Source organism: Gekko japonicus, unplaced genomic scaffold, assembly GCF_001447785.1.
Source record: "Gekko japonicus isolate JY-2015 unplaced genomic scaffold, Gekko_japonicus_V1.1 scaffold1139, whole genome shotgun sequence".
Taxonomy (NCBI): domain Eukaryota; kingdom Metazoa; phylum Chordata; class Lepidosauria; order Squamata; family Gekkonidae; genus Gekko; species Gekko japonicus.
In genome coordinates this window covers 306,345-317,811 of record NW_015172591.1, presented here as the reverse complement: position 1 = coordinate 317,811, position 11,467 = coordinate 306,345, and the positions used below count along the sequence as shown (strand labels likewise).

General features: G+C 48.1%; 1 protein-coding gene across 1 annotated transcript in view; it reads left to right on the top strand.

The window, feature by feature from the left end:
- UNC80 (unc-80 homolog, NALCN activator) overlaps positions 1–11,467 on the top strand; it is a 220,484-nt gene that overhangs the window by 66,361 nt on the left and 142,656 nt on the right. Inside the window, 3 exon segments of the mRNA XM_015421519.1 lie at positions 6,003–6,217; positions 9,798–9,904; positions 10,879–10,975. Of these exon segments, the coding sequence (XP_015277005.1) occupies positions 6,003–6,217; positions 9,798–9,904; positions 10,879–10,975 (419 nt within the window).

Below are 11,467 nucleotides of genomic sequence, written 5' to 3'. Positions count from 1 at the left end.
ACTCCACCTCCAAAATCTCCAGGAATTCCCCAACTCAGAGCTGGCAACCCTAACAGGCCTTAGAGTAGGTATAACCCACAAAAGCTCACTCTTGTATCTTAGCATGAATTTTGCAGATGATTTCACGGCAGCAACCTGCTTGCGATCTTGAATCGTTCCAGTCTTGCCCATGGGGGTGCACAGGATGTGGGACAGGCTGATGTGTCTGCGATCACACACACTAAATAATCCACTGCCAATCCACTTTCCCATTGGATTTCACTGCGGCCCATTCTGCATCTAGCATTCTCTCTGTTGTTTTACCAAACCCACACTGGAACAGAGAAAGATGCAGCTCAAAACCACATCCAAATACCCCGGGGCCAACGCTATACTGACTGCAGCGTCACCGCTGAATGGCCATAAAACAGCCATAAATCTATGCAGACACAGGGCCGGCTCGAGGTGTTTCTGTGCCCTAGGCGAGGCTGCCTTGTGGCACAGATGCCAACCTCCCGGTGGGGCCTGGAAACCTCTGGAGCCAGCCACCCTTTTGCTACCGCCGCCACCGCCGCCACCGCCTCCCCCCCCCACAGCTGTCAGACCCAGCGAGCATGCCCCACATGTTCCTGCAGCACCCTCCAAGATGGAAGAGAGATTTCTCTTGTGCTCCGCTTCCGAAGGCAGTTTGGGAGGGAGGTGGGGGGGATCCTGTCTCCAGGCGCAGGATGCTCACCGGATGCCTCTCCCCAATTAGCAAAGTACTGACACTTGGAGAGCTGCTTGCGGGCTTTTGGTGGGGGGGGGAAGCACAGCTCGGCGCCCCATCCAGGGCCCAGCACTCTAGGCGAATGCCTAGTTCGCCTAGTGGGTGAGCCGGCCCTGTGCAGACGGTACCATAAAACTGAGAGATCAAAGGAAGTAAAACCGGCATGCAGTGTGGAGGCATCCGTAAAATCCAACAGTCAAAGAAAGTGAAAGTGGCATGCAATGTAGAGGGGAATTTCTGTTCCAGCATGGGTTTGGTAAAACAGTGGAGTGAATGCTCGATGCAGAAGGGGCCACAGTGAACTGGCAAAATCCAATTTGGAAGCGCATGGAAAGTGGATCTAAAGTGGATTATCTTGTGTGTGTGGTCGTAGTTCACGGCTTGTCCCCAAGAATGGTACATAAAGCTCGTGTTAGAGCAAGGGGTCCCCAACCTTTCTGAGCTGGTGGGTCTCTTTGGAATTCTGACACAGGGTAGTGGGCACAACCACAAGATGGCTGCCACGGGGGGGCTGAGCTATACACGCCCTCAGAGGAAATCCAAGTGCAGGGGAGAAGAAGGGTACGGTATTTTGCAGTGTGAGCACTGTGTGTGTGTTTTTTTTTATGTTTTAAGGTGGAGTCTTAAATGTATGTTGCTGTGACTTGAAATGCAGGCCTGTAGAGTAAGAAAGAGGAGTGAGCTTGAGTGAGTGGGATGTGTTATGATTGGATGGTAGCGGTCAGGGCTATTTTTGGGCAGGAACGCACAGGAACGGAGTTCCGGCTGGCTCCCGAGTTGGCCACGCCCAGCAGGAGCTCATTAGCATAACAGGCCACACCCAACAGCAGAAACTCATTGGAATTGGCTACATTAGGGGTGTGTGGCCTAACATGCAAAGGAGTTCCTGCTACAAAAAAAGCCCTGGGTTTTGACAACAGACAAGGTCAACAGAATGAGAAGCAAAAGGTGGGTGTGGCTGGATGACCACACTTCTGGCAACACGGGGGTGTGGCCTAATGTGTTAATAAGCTGTCCTATCAGGGGTGTGGCCTAATATGCTAATGAGTTCCTGCTGTTGGGTATGGCTTATTATGCTAATGAGTTCCTGCTGGGCTTTTTCTACAAAAAAAGCCCTGGTAGCGGTACCTGAGGGGTGGCGCAGGCTGGTTTGTTCAGAGAGAGGCTTTTGTGTGAGAGAGTTAGTGTTGAGCACTGTGTGTGTGTGGAGGAAGGCGCTTGAGGGAGGGACTGTAGGATGCTGTGAGAGGGATTTGTGTTTTCTGTGTGCAAACTGTTAGCCTAAGTGGCAAATGAAGAAAATAAGTCTGTGTGGAAGTGATGAGTCTGGGTGGCAAATTAGGAAGTTAAACTGTGTATTTTATTATTATTTTTTATACTTATATCCCACCCTATCCTACGGTGGGTTCAAGGCAGCTGTGGGGAAGTTATTGGCCTAAGCGGCAAGGGAGAAAATAAGCCTGTATGGCTAGGTCTGTTTGAGGAACCTACGCAGCTGTACCTACCTGAAACTGTGACACTTATTAACCATACAGAAACCATTAAGCAGTTTTACTTATGAACAAGCTCCCTTCATGTTTAAGACAACTGTTTGTTTTAGAATGAAACATTCCATTTTACCTCCACGTGCTAACTGTTCTTTCAGTCTACCACATACAACTAAGCCATCCTGTTATCCTCCACTCGTACCTGACTGTATGACCTTGGGGAAGCCGTAGTTTGATAAGAGCTGTTCTTGAAAAAGAGCAGTTTCTGTCAAGAGCTCTCTCAGCCCCGCCTACCTCACAGGGTGTCTGCTGTGGGGAGGGGAAGGGAAAGGAGTTTGTAAGCCGCTCTGAGACACCTTTGAGTAGTGAAGGGTGGGGTATAAATCCAATCTCTTCTTCTTCTTCTTCTTCTTTCTTGGCTCTAGCTAAGACAGAGAGTGGTTATAATGTGGAATTTGCTGCCAGAGGATGTAGTGATGGCCACAGGAAAAGACAGCTTTCAAAGGGGATTAGATAGATAGATTCATGGAGGAGAAGTCTATCAATGGATACTAGCCATGGTGACTGAGGGGAACCTCCACATTCAGAGGCATGAATCCTCTGAATCCCAGAACCAGGAGGCAACATCAGGGGAAGGCCTCGGTCTCTAGGCCTTGATGTTGGCTGTCCAGAGGAACTGGTTGGCCACTGTGAGAGACAGGATGCTGGACCAGATGGACCACTGGTCTGATCTAGCAGGGCTTTTTGTATGTTCTTAGGAAGGCTTCAGCCTCTGTGCCTTTTTGTTGGCCCTCTAGAGGAACTGGTTGGCCCCTGTGTGAGATGGGATGCTGGACTAAATGGACCTCTGGTCTGATCCAGCAGGATTCTCCATATATTCTTAGGAAGGCCTCAGCCTCTATGCCCTGTTGTTGGCCCTCCAGAGGAACTGGTTGGTCACTGTGAGAGACAGGACTAGATGGACCACTGGTCTGATCCAGCAGGGCTCTTCTTGTATTCTTACAAAGGCCTTGGCCTCTGTGCCCTGCTGTTGACCCTCCAGAGGGTTGGCCCCTCTGTGAGACAGGATGCTGGACTAGATGGACCACTGTTCTGATCCAGCAGGGCTCTTTTTGTGTTCTTACAAAGGCCTCGGCCTCTATGCCCTGTTGTTGGCCCTCCAAAGGAACTGGCTGGCCCCTGTGTGAGACCGGATGCTGGACGAGATGGACCACTGGTCTGATCCAGCAGGGCTCTTCTCATGTTCTAAGGTGAGAGCCTTTGGTGGCAGTGAAAATAAGGAAGGCAAGGAGGCAGCATAACACACATCACCTCAGAACAATACCAAGAGGTGCCTTTACAGAGGTTAAACAGCTCACATAAAGAAAGAGCGCAAAATGTTACAAGGGTTATTTTTGAAAATACAGTGGGAAAGAGGACCGAGATAATAAAACCAACACTGGCCCCGTTCACACAGAGAAGTTGCCACGCTGAAGACATGGATGATAGGCGGATTTTCCGGGTGCGATCACACTGCAACACCTGGGAAGCACAGTGCACCCGTGGCTAACCCGTGGCTTGTTGCCGAAGATGTGGAGTAAAAAACCACCACACAGGATGTACTAGTTTCCGGAAAACGTGGGGCAAGGGCGGGCATCTGATTGCGTTTCCACTGGAATCCTGTGGCATCCGGCGCCTGCCCCTGTCCCGTTGCAAACCGGATGTTGTTGTTTTTTTAAGTCTCCACAGGATGCGCACAAATGCCCACCGGTACATGCACACACTGGTGAGGGGAAAAAATTCCAGTTTGCCATGGAAGTGGCGCCTAGCGATTGCCAGTGTGATTGCGCCGTGCCGCTTCTTTGCCGTGCTGCAGGTAGCCTTGTGATTGGCACCTAAGGGCATACCCACGGGACCACCACGGGACATGTGATCGGGCTGCTGCGCGTTACTTTGCTCCAGGGCAAACAGCCACGCTTCCCCCCACACACATTTTCCGGCCCGTGTGACCAGGGCCACTGTTTGCAGCTGCTGCCAAAGCCACATTATTTTAACCTGCACAGCCAATCAGATTCCCGGTGGCCTATCAGAAGTTCTGCTGGGCAACAGCTCCACCTGGCTCCACCCACTTTCTGAAAATACTTGGCAGGTGCCAGGAAAGGTGTCGGTGGAAGCCCAGGGGCACCACGTTGGGGACCTCTGCGTGAGAGTCTACATTGGGCTAGGATCTGTAGACAGACCTAAACATTTCACCAGAAGGCACAGGAAGGCTCAAGAAATAAGTTCTCAGGAGAAACCATCACTTTCGGTAACATCCGTAGCCAGGGGTCATTTCCCGCAGGAGCGCACAGGAGCGGAGCTCCGGCAGTAAAGAGCACAGGGGGTGGGCACATGCAACAAGCCCCACCCCCTGCTCCCAGCAGCCCTCGGTCAGAGCAAGAAGTAGCCAGGTAAGTTGCAGAGCTCCCCCCGGCCCCCCGGTCCAAAACAGTCCAGTGGCACCTTTAAGACCAAGTTTTATTCAGGTACAAGCTCTCCCTCCTCTGTGAGGACAGATCTGCACATTCCCCCCCCCCAATAGCTAGCAATCCAAAAGAGTCCAGTGGAGCCTGAGCAGTGGGTGTTGCCTTCTGACACACTTCCAGTGATGTCAGGGGATTTGGCGTATGCAAATAAGTTATGCTAATGAGTTATGCTAATGAGCTCCTGCACCTCTTTTTCTACGAAAGGACCCCTGTCCGTAGCATACCTTTTGCCTCATTTGCATCGTCTGACAAAGTGGGCCGAGGCCCAGGCAAGCTTCTAAAACGATAAATGTGTTAGCGTTTGAGGTGCCGCAAGGCTCTCGTTTTTATCTTCATTGCAATGAATAAACACTGGGATATGTATGCTAACAACTGTTTGAATGTTTTTGAATATATAAATTATACATTGGTGATTTGATAGGGAATTTGGAAGGGGCTTTCAGTAGAGGGTGGGGTTGCCAGGTCCATTAGAGACACTGGCAGCGGGGGTCGGTGGGATGTTCCGGGAGCTGGAAGTTTTGGGGCAGGTAAAAAAATCTAAGAAGTAGGGGGCTCTCTATTTACCTCACAGATAAGTACAGCCTTAGTCTAGCAGGTTTCCAGATATGAGGTCTTTAGGGAGCACGTATCTTACACACTCCCAATCTTTATTTTAAAGCTTGGGGGGGGGGCTTTTATTTGATTGTGGGTGGTTGGAGTATAAAGAATCTATAGGAGTGGGGGACTGGATATTCTTCATTAGAGACACTGCTTCAGTCCAGAAAGCAGTTGCCTCAGAGCCTTTCCCACCTCTCTCTTTCACCCCATAGCTGGGGGAGTGACCCTTTAGGGTTTTCAAGGCAAGAGACGTTCAGAGATGGTTTGCCATTGCTCGCCTCTATGTAGCAAACCCTGGACTTCCTTGGTGATCTCCCATCCAAATACTAACCAAACCCAATGCTGCTTACCTTTTCTCTCTCCCCCTCCCCCGCTTTGTATGTGGTTCATTTATATCCTACGTTCTACAGCAATTGTATTCTGAACAATGCTATGCTTTCCCATCTGATTTCAATTTGGAAAATCAACAGACCAATAAATCGAAAGCATTATTATTATTATTATTATTATTATTATTATTATTATTATTATTACAAGCGAACAAAATATCATCTCGTACATTCCTTACTTAAGCACAATTTTTAAAAGTCGGGCGCTGAAGCGGTTGGTGTGTCGCTGAGTACATTTGGCTAAACATTATCCACACCACAATTGGCTTCCTCACAGCGACGAGCAGATGCAAGGAGCTGCCCTCGGCCGCAAAGATTTCTGGAGGAAGATGTTCAAATCGCAGAGCGCTGCGAGCGATACCAGCAGCCAGTCGGAGCAGGATACCTCGGAGTGCACCACTGCACACTCAGGGACTACCACGGAGAGGCGTTTGCGCTCCCGCTCGAGACGGATCTCTCTTCGGAAGAAGCTCAAACTGCCCCTAGGTAAACGTTTGACTTGGTACCATGTTTCCACAATGTGAGCAGCAAAATCAGGCCGTACACAGACAGGGCATAGTCCTTATGTAGTAAGGTAAGGGTCCCCAACCTTTCTGAGCCTATGGGCACCTTTGGAATTCTGACACAGAGTGGTGGGCACAACCACAAAATGGCTGCCGCAAGAGGTGGAGCTAACTACAAAATGGCTGCCACAAAAAATGGGTCCAGTCACAAAATGGCTGCTGTAAGAGGTAGAACCAACCACAAAATGTCAAGAAGCAAGCTCCTGCGTTACTCTAGTAATAACTCTTCCATATTTCAGGCAGAAGCTCTCTTTAACAGGATGCCTTTTTAAAAATGAACATATTGTTTAAAAATATTGCCTTGCATAAACACAGCTTCACTGCATGAATGAAGAGAAGATCTTTGTGCTGTGGTGGTGGCACAACCAATTAGATCTCCAAGAGCCAGTCAGAAGCCATGCTGGCCAAAAGCCCCCACCTGGCCCCACCAACTTTCTAAAAACAGTTGGTGAGCACCAAAAAAGGTGTTGGTGGGCAAAACGGCACCCACAGGCACTGCATTGGGCAACCCTGTAGTAAGGAGACTCCCATGCTATGCAGAAAAAAATATGAATGTGGTGTAGTGGTTAAGAGCAGTGGACTAATCAGGAGAACTGGGTTCGATTCTCAGGCCTCCCCATGAAGCCAGCTGGGTGACCTTGGGCCAGTCACCATTCTCTCAGCCCTACCTACCTCACAAGGTTCCTGTTGTGGGAAGAGGAAGGGAAGGAGATTGTAAGCCACTTTGAGACTTCTTGAGGTAGAGAAAAGCTGGGTATGAAAACCAACCCTTCTGCTTCGTATTGGATCAAAAGAAAAAAAGTCTTGATGAGGACTGAGCAAGCTTCAGGAGGCAAGGAATACTGAGTGCAGTTGAGAAAGGGGAGTGGGAGAGAAATTGGCTTACTCAGTTCCCCGAGTGTTTATAGAATCCTGGACTTTGGGCCAGTGGCAGAATTAACAAAATGAACAAAAAGAATGAACAAAAACCTGAGTCAGATTGAGGTGATGAGAGAGGAGGTCCTACGACTGATAGACAACTTAAAAACTGATAAATCACCAGTTCCTCATCAAAGACTCCTAAGTAAGCTCAAAAATCACGGGATAAAAGAACAAGTCCTTTTGTGGATGAAAAATTGGCTAGTTAATAGGAAACAGAGAGTGAGTATAAATGGGAAATTTTCTCAGTGGAGGGTGGTAAGCAGTGGGGTACCGCAGGGATCAGTACTTGGTCTGATGCTTTTTAACTTGTTCATTAGTGATTTGGTGTTGGGAGTAAACAGTGAAGTGGCTAAATTTGCGGATGATATGAAGTTGTTCAGGGTAGTGAAAACCAGTGAGGATTGAGAGGCACTCCAAAGGGATCTGTCAAAGATGGGCAAATGGGTGTCAACATGGCAAATGGGGTTCAATGTGGCCAAGTGCAAGGTGATGCCCATTGGAGCCAAAAATCCTAAATATAAATGCACGTTGATGGGGTCTGAACTGGCAGAGACTGATCAAGAGAGAGATCTTGGAGTTGTAGTAGATAACTCACTGAAAATGTCGAGACAGTGTGTGACTGCAATAAAGAAGGCCAATGCTATGCTAGGGATTATTAGGAAGGGTATTGAAAACAGATCAGCCAATATCATAATGCCCCTATATTAATCAATGGTGCGACCTCATCTGGAATACTGTGTGCAATTCTGGTACCCACACCATAAAAAGGATATTATAGGTTTGGAAAAAGTGCAGAAAAGGGCAACTATAATGATAAAAGGGTTGGAACACTTTCCCTATGAAGAAAGGTTAAAATGCTTGGGGCTCTTTAGCTTGGAGAAATGACGGTTGGGGGGTGACATGATCGAGGTTTATAAGATTATGCATGGGATAGAGCAGGTAGAGAAAGAGGTACTTTTTTCCCTTTCTCACAATACAAGAACTCGTGGGCACTCCATGAAACTGCAGAGCGGTCGGGTTAGAATGGATAAAAGGAAGTCCTTCTTCACCCAAAGAGTGATTAACACATGGAATTCATTGCCACAGGAGGTGGTGGCGGCTACAAGCATGGATGGCTTCAAGAGGGAATTAGATAAGCATGTGGAGCAGAGGTCCATCGGTGGCTATTAGCCACAAGGTATAGATAGGGACTCTGGGGCAAGTGATGCTCTGTATTCTTGGTGCTTGGGGGGGGGGGGACAACAGTGGGAGGGCTTCTAGTGTCCTGGCCCCACTGGTGGACCTCCTGATGGCGCCTGGTATTTTTGGCCACTGTGTGACAGTGTTGGACTGGATGGGCCGTTGGCCGGATCCAACTTTGATTTCTCTTATGTTCTTATGTTCTCTTATGTGCAATTCCTCACAGGTCCCCTCTGCCCCACTTGGGGGGGGGGGAGTGTGCGGCAAGCTTGGTGTTACAGCTCAGCTGCCTTCTGGAGCTGTTGACATCTGCATTTACTCCTCTTGCAGTTTTCCTCATCACCATGACAGGGATTTGAAAGCAGCTTACCAGTGGATGACTAATCAGGGCTCTGCCATGGCTGCCCTGAGGACAACTGAGCACGTTAATTGGAGAGCCAGTTTGGTGTCGTGATTAAGTGCACGGACTCTAATCTGGGAGAACCGGGTTTGATTCCCCACTCCTCCACTTGCACCTGGCTGGATGACCTTGGGCAAGCCGTAGTTCTGATAAGAGCTGTCCTTGAAAAAGAGCAGTTTCTGTCAGAGCTCTCTCTCAGCCCTACCGACCTCACAGGGTGTCTGTTGTGGGGAGGGGAAGGGAAAGGAGTTTGTAAGCCGCTCTGAGACACTCTTGGGTAGTGAAGGGCGGGGTATAAATCCAATCTCTTCTTCTCTTCTTTGTCTTCTTCTCTTGGAATATAAAGAGCAGATCAGAGTCAGCCAAAGTGGGGGAGGGGGGGAATGGATGGATTGATTGGCCTGCTCAAACTATTTGCCACTTGTTTATTTCTTCCCACCTCATGATTCCTTCATGGACCCTGGCTAAAATATTTTCATATGCCTATCTGTGCTGTACAAAGAAGTCTTCAAACAAATGTTCCAGTCAGATTTTGACAACACAGGCAACATAAATATTATTCAGCCTTTTGTCTAAATTATTATCTAAAACTCAATTTCTCCTACCAGAAATTGATGGGGGGGTTTAAAAAAAAATCACGTGCTGTACCTAGTTTTCTTCATGAGGAACATCTTGATTATTTTCTTCATGAGGAACAAAAGTGGGATCAGCTGCCTCGGGAGGTGGTGAGCTCCCCCTCCCTGGCAGTCTCGAAGCAGCGGCTGGACAGACCCTTGTCAGGGATGCTCTAGGCTGATCCTGCATTGAGCAGGGGGTTGGACTAGATGGCCTATAGGGCCCCTTCCGACTCCTTGACTCTATGATTCTCCAGGGAACTAGTGAGGGATTCACATTTATAGCTGGTTAACATAGGGTGAAGACAGAAGTAACAATAAAGGTGGTGGGAATGAACATATACTGTCACTTCATTGTGCTTATGTTCAGGGCTTTTACTACTTTTTCTTTTCAGGGAATTGGTTGAAACGCTCATCGCTTTCTGGTCTGACGGATGGTGTCGAAGACCTTCTGGATATCAGCTCTGTAGACCGCCTCTCTTTCATTAGGCAGAGTTCCAAGGTAAGCAATTGTCCTTAGACTAGTTGACAGATCAAGAGTAAGAATGTGTACTGAATCTTGTGCGGGATCCACAGGTCCTTAGATATTGCACTGTAGTAATCATTCACCCGAATTTTCGTGTCCATGTCCCTTATGCCAGTGTTTCCCAACCTGAGGGTCAGGATCCAAAAGTGATTCACAAAGTTTCTGAAAGTGGATCGTGGGCCACCACCGCCCCCCCTCTGCCATTTCCTTTGCTCTCTTTTGTGTTTTGGAAACTAAGATCTGACCCTGGAAATAGGATCTGCTATGCTATACATTAGTTGGTTATTTGTTTTCTTCATTGCATGTACAAGTCGATGGAGTAAAATGTGTCCCGATGGTTACTAGAGTGGTTTTCTTAGAATCTCAGTGGGGATAAGAAGGAGTCATGGAGAAGAAGAGGGTGGTCGAAGGCTGGAATGTAACCATATGCAAAGGCTATGTGTGTCAGAATTAGGGATGTGCATTCGGTTTGGATGAACCGAAACACCCCCCTCTCCGAATAATGCTTATTTGGCATTATTCGGGCATGCTGAAAGCCAAATCAGATTAGGGAATCTGATTTGGCTGGCCAAACAGGGATTCCCCGAATGGATGCCGTATATTCGGCATCCATTCGGTGGAATCCCTTTGCTGGGTGGGAAAGGGATGGGGCACCTCTCCAGCAAAGGAAAGGTGTTTAAATTTAAAACACTTTCCCTCCCTTGCTTCTTGGGTTCTTGCCACCTCAGTGGAGTGACTCCCCCGCATGAAGGCGGCTGGAGCCCCAGAAGCAAGGGAAAGTCTTTTAAATCCAAGCACTTTCCCTTCCCCACCCGCTTTGGCAGGTGGGCTGGACAAAGCATGGGGAGGCATTTCAAATTCCCTGAAAAGAAAAAGCACCAGGGCTCCCTGCAAGCCTAATTAAAGGAGGCGGGCTACAACCCACCAGCTTTTTCTTCCTCTTCCTTCAGGTGAAATTCACGAGTGCGGTGAAGCTGTCTGAAGGCGGCCCAGGAAGCGGTTTGGAGAATGGGCGAGAGGAAGAGGAGAATTTCTTCAAGCGTCTTGGTAAATGGCGCACCTGCCGAAGAAATCCATCCAAGCTCCATCACACAGAAGAAAAAGATGGTTAGAAATCAGGGTTCTGTTTCTTCAGTCCTTTTTTACTTTTCCCCTCTCCTTCCACCCCTGCTTTCCGTTTAACCTTCTTTTTATATTTACTCTTACCCTTTTAAAACATGTCCCTGTTTTTTTTCTCTCATACTTTTGTAGACATTTTCCTTCCCCATTTCTTCCCATACCGCTTTGATTTCAACGAAAAAAGAAAGAATAACTTAAAAAGCAGATATGGCTCAACAAATTAAACAAAAGTAACATTTGAAACCCCCGAAATGAAATGCACCAACTTTGGGGGAGAAAAATTGAAATTATTACACTGAAGATCAGGTCCCAAACATATTGTGCTACTATTTCACTCTTTGATGTGAAACAGATGACCCTCACTAGCCTTTATTTACTGTTGTCCATCATCGACCATTCCCTGTAAACCTCAGCACTGAT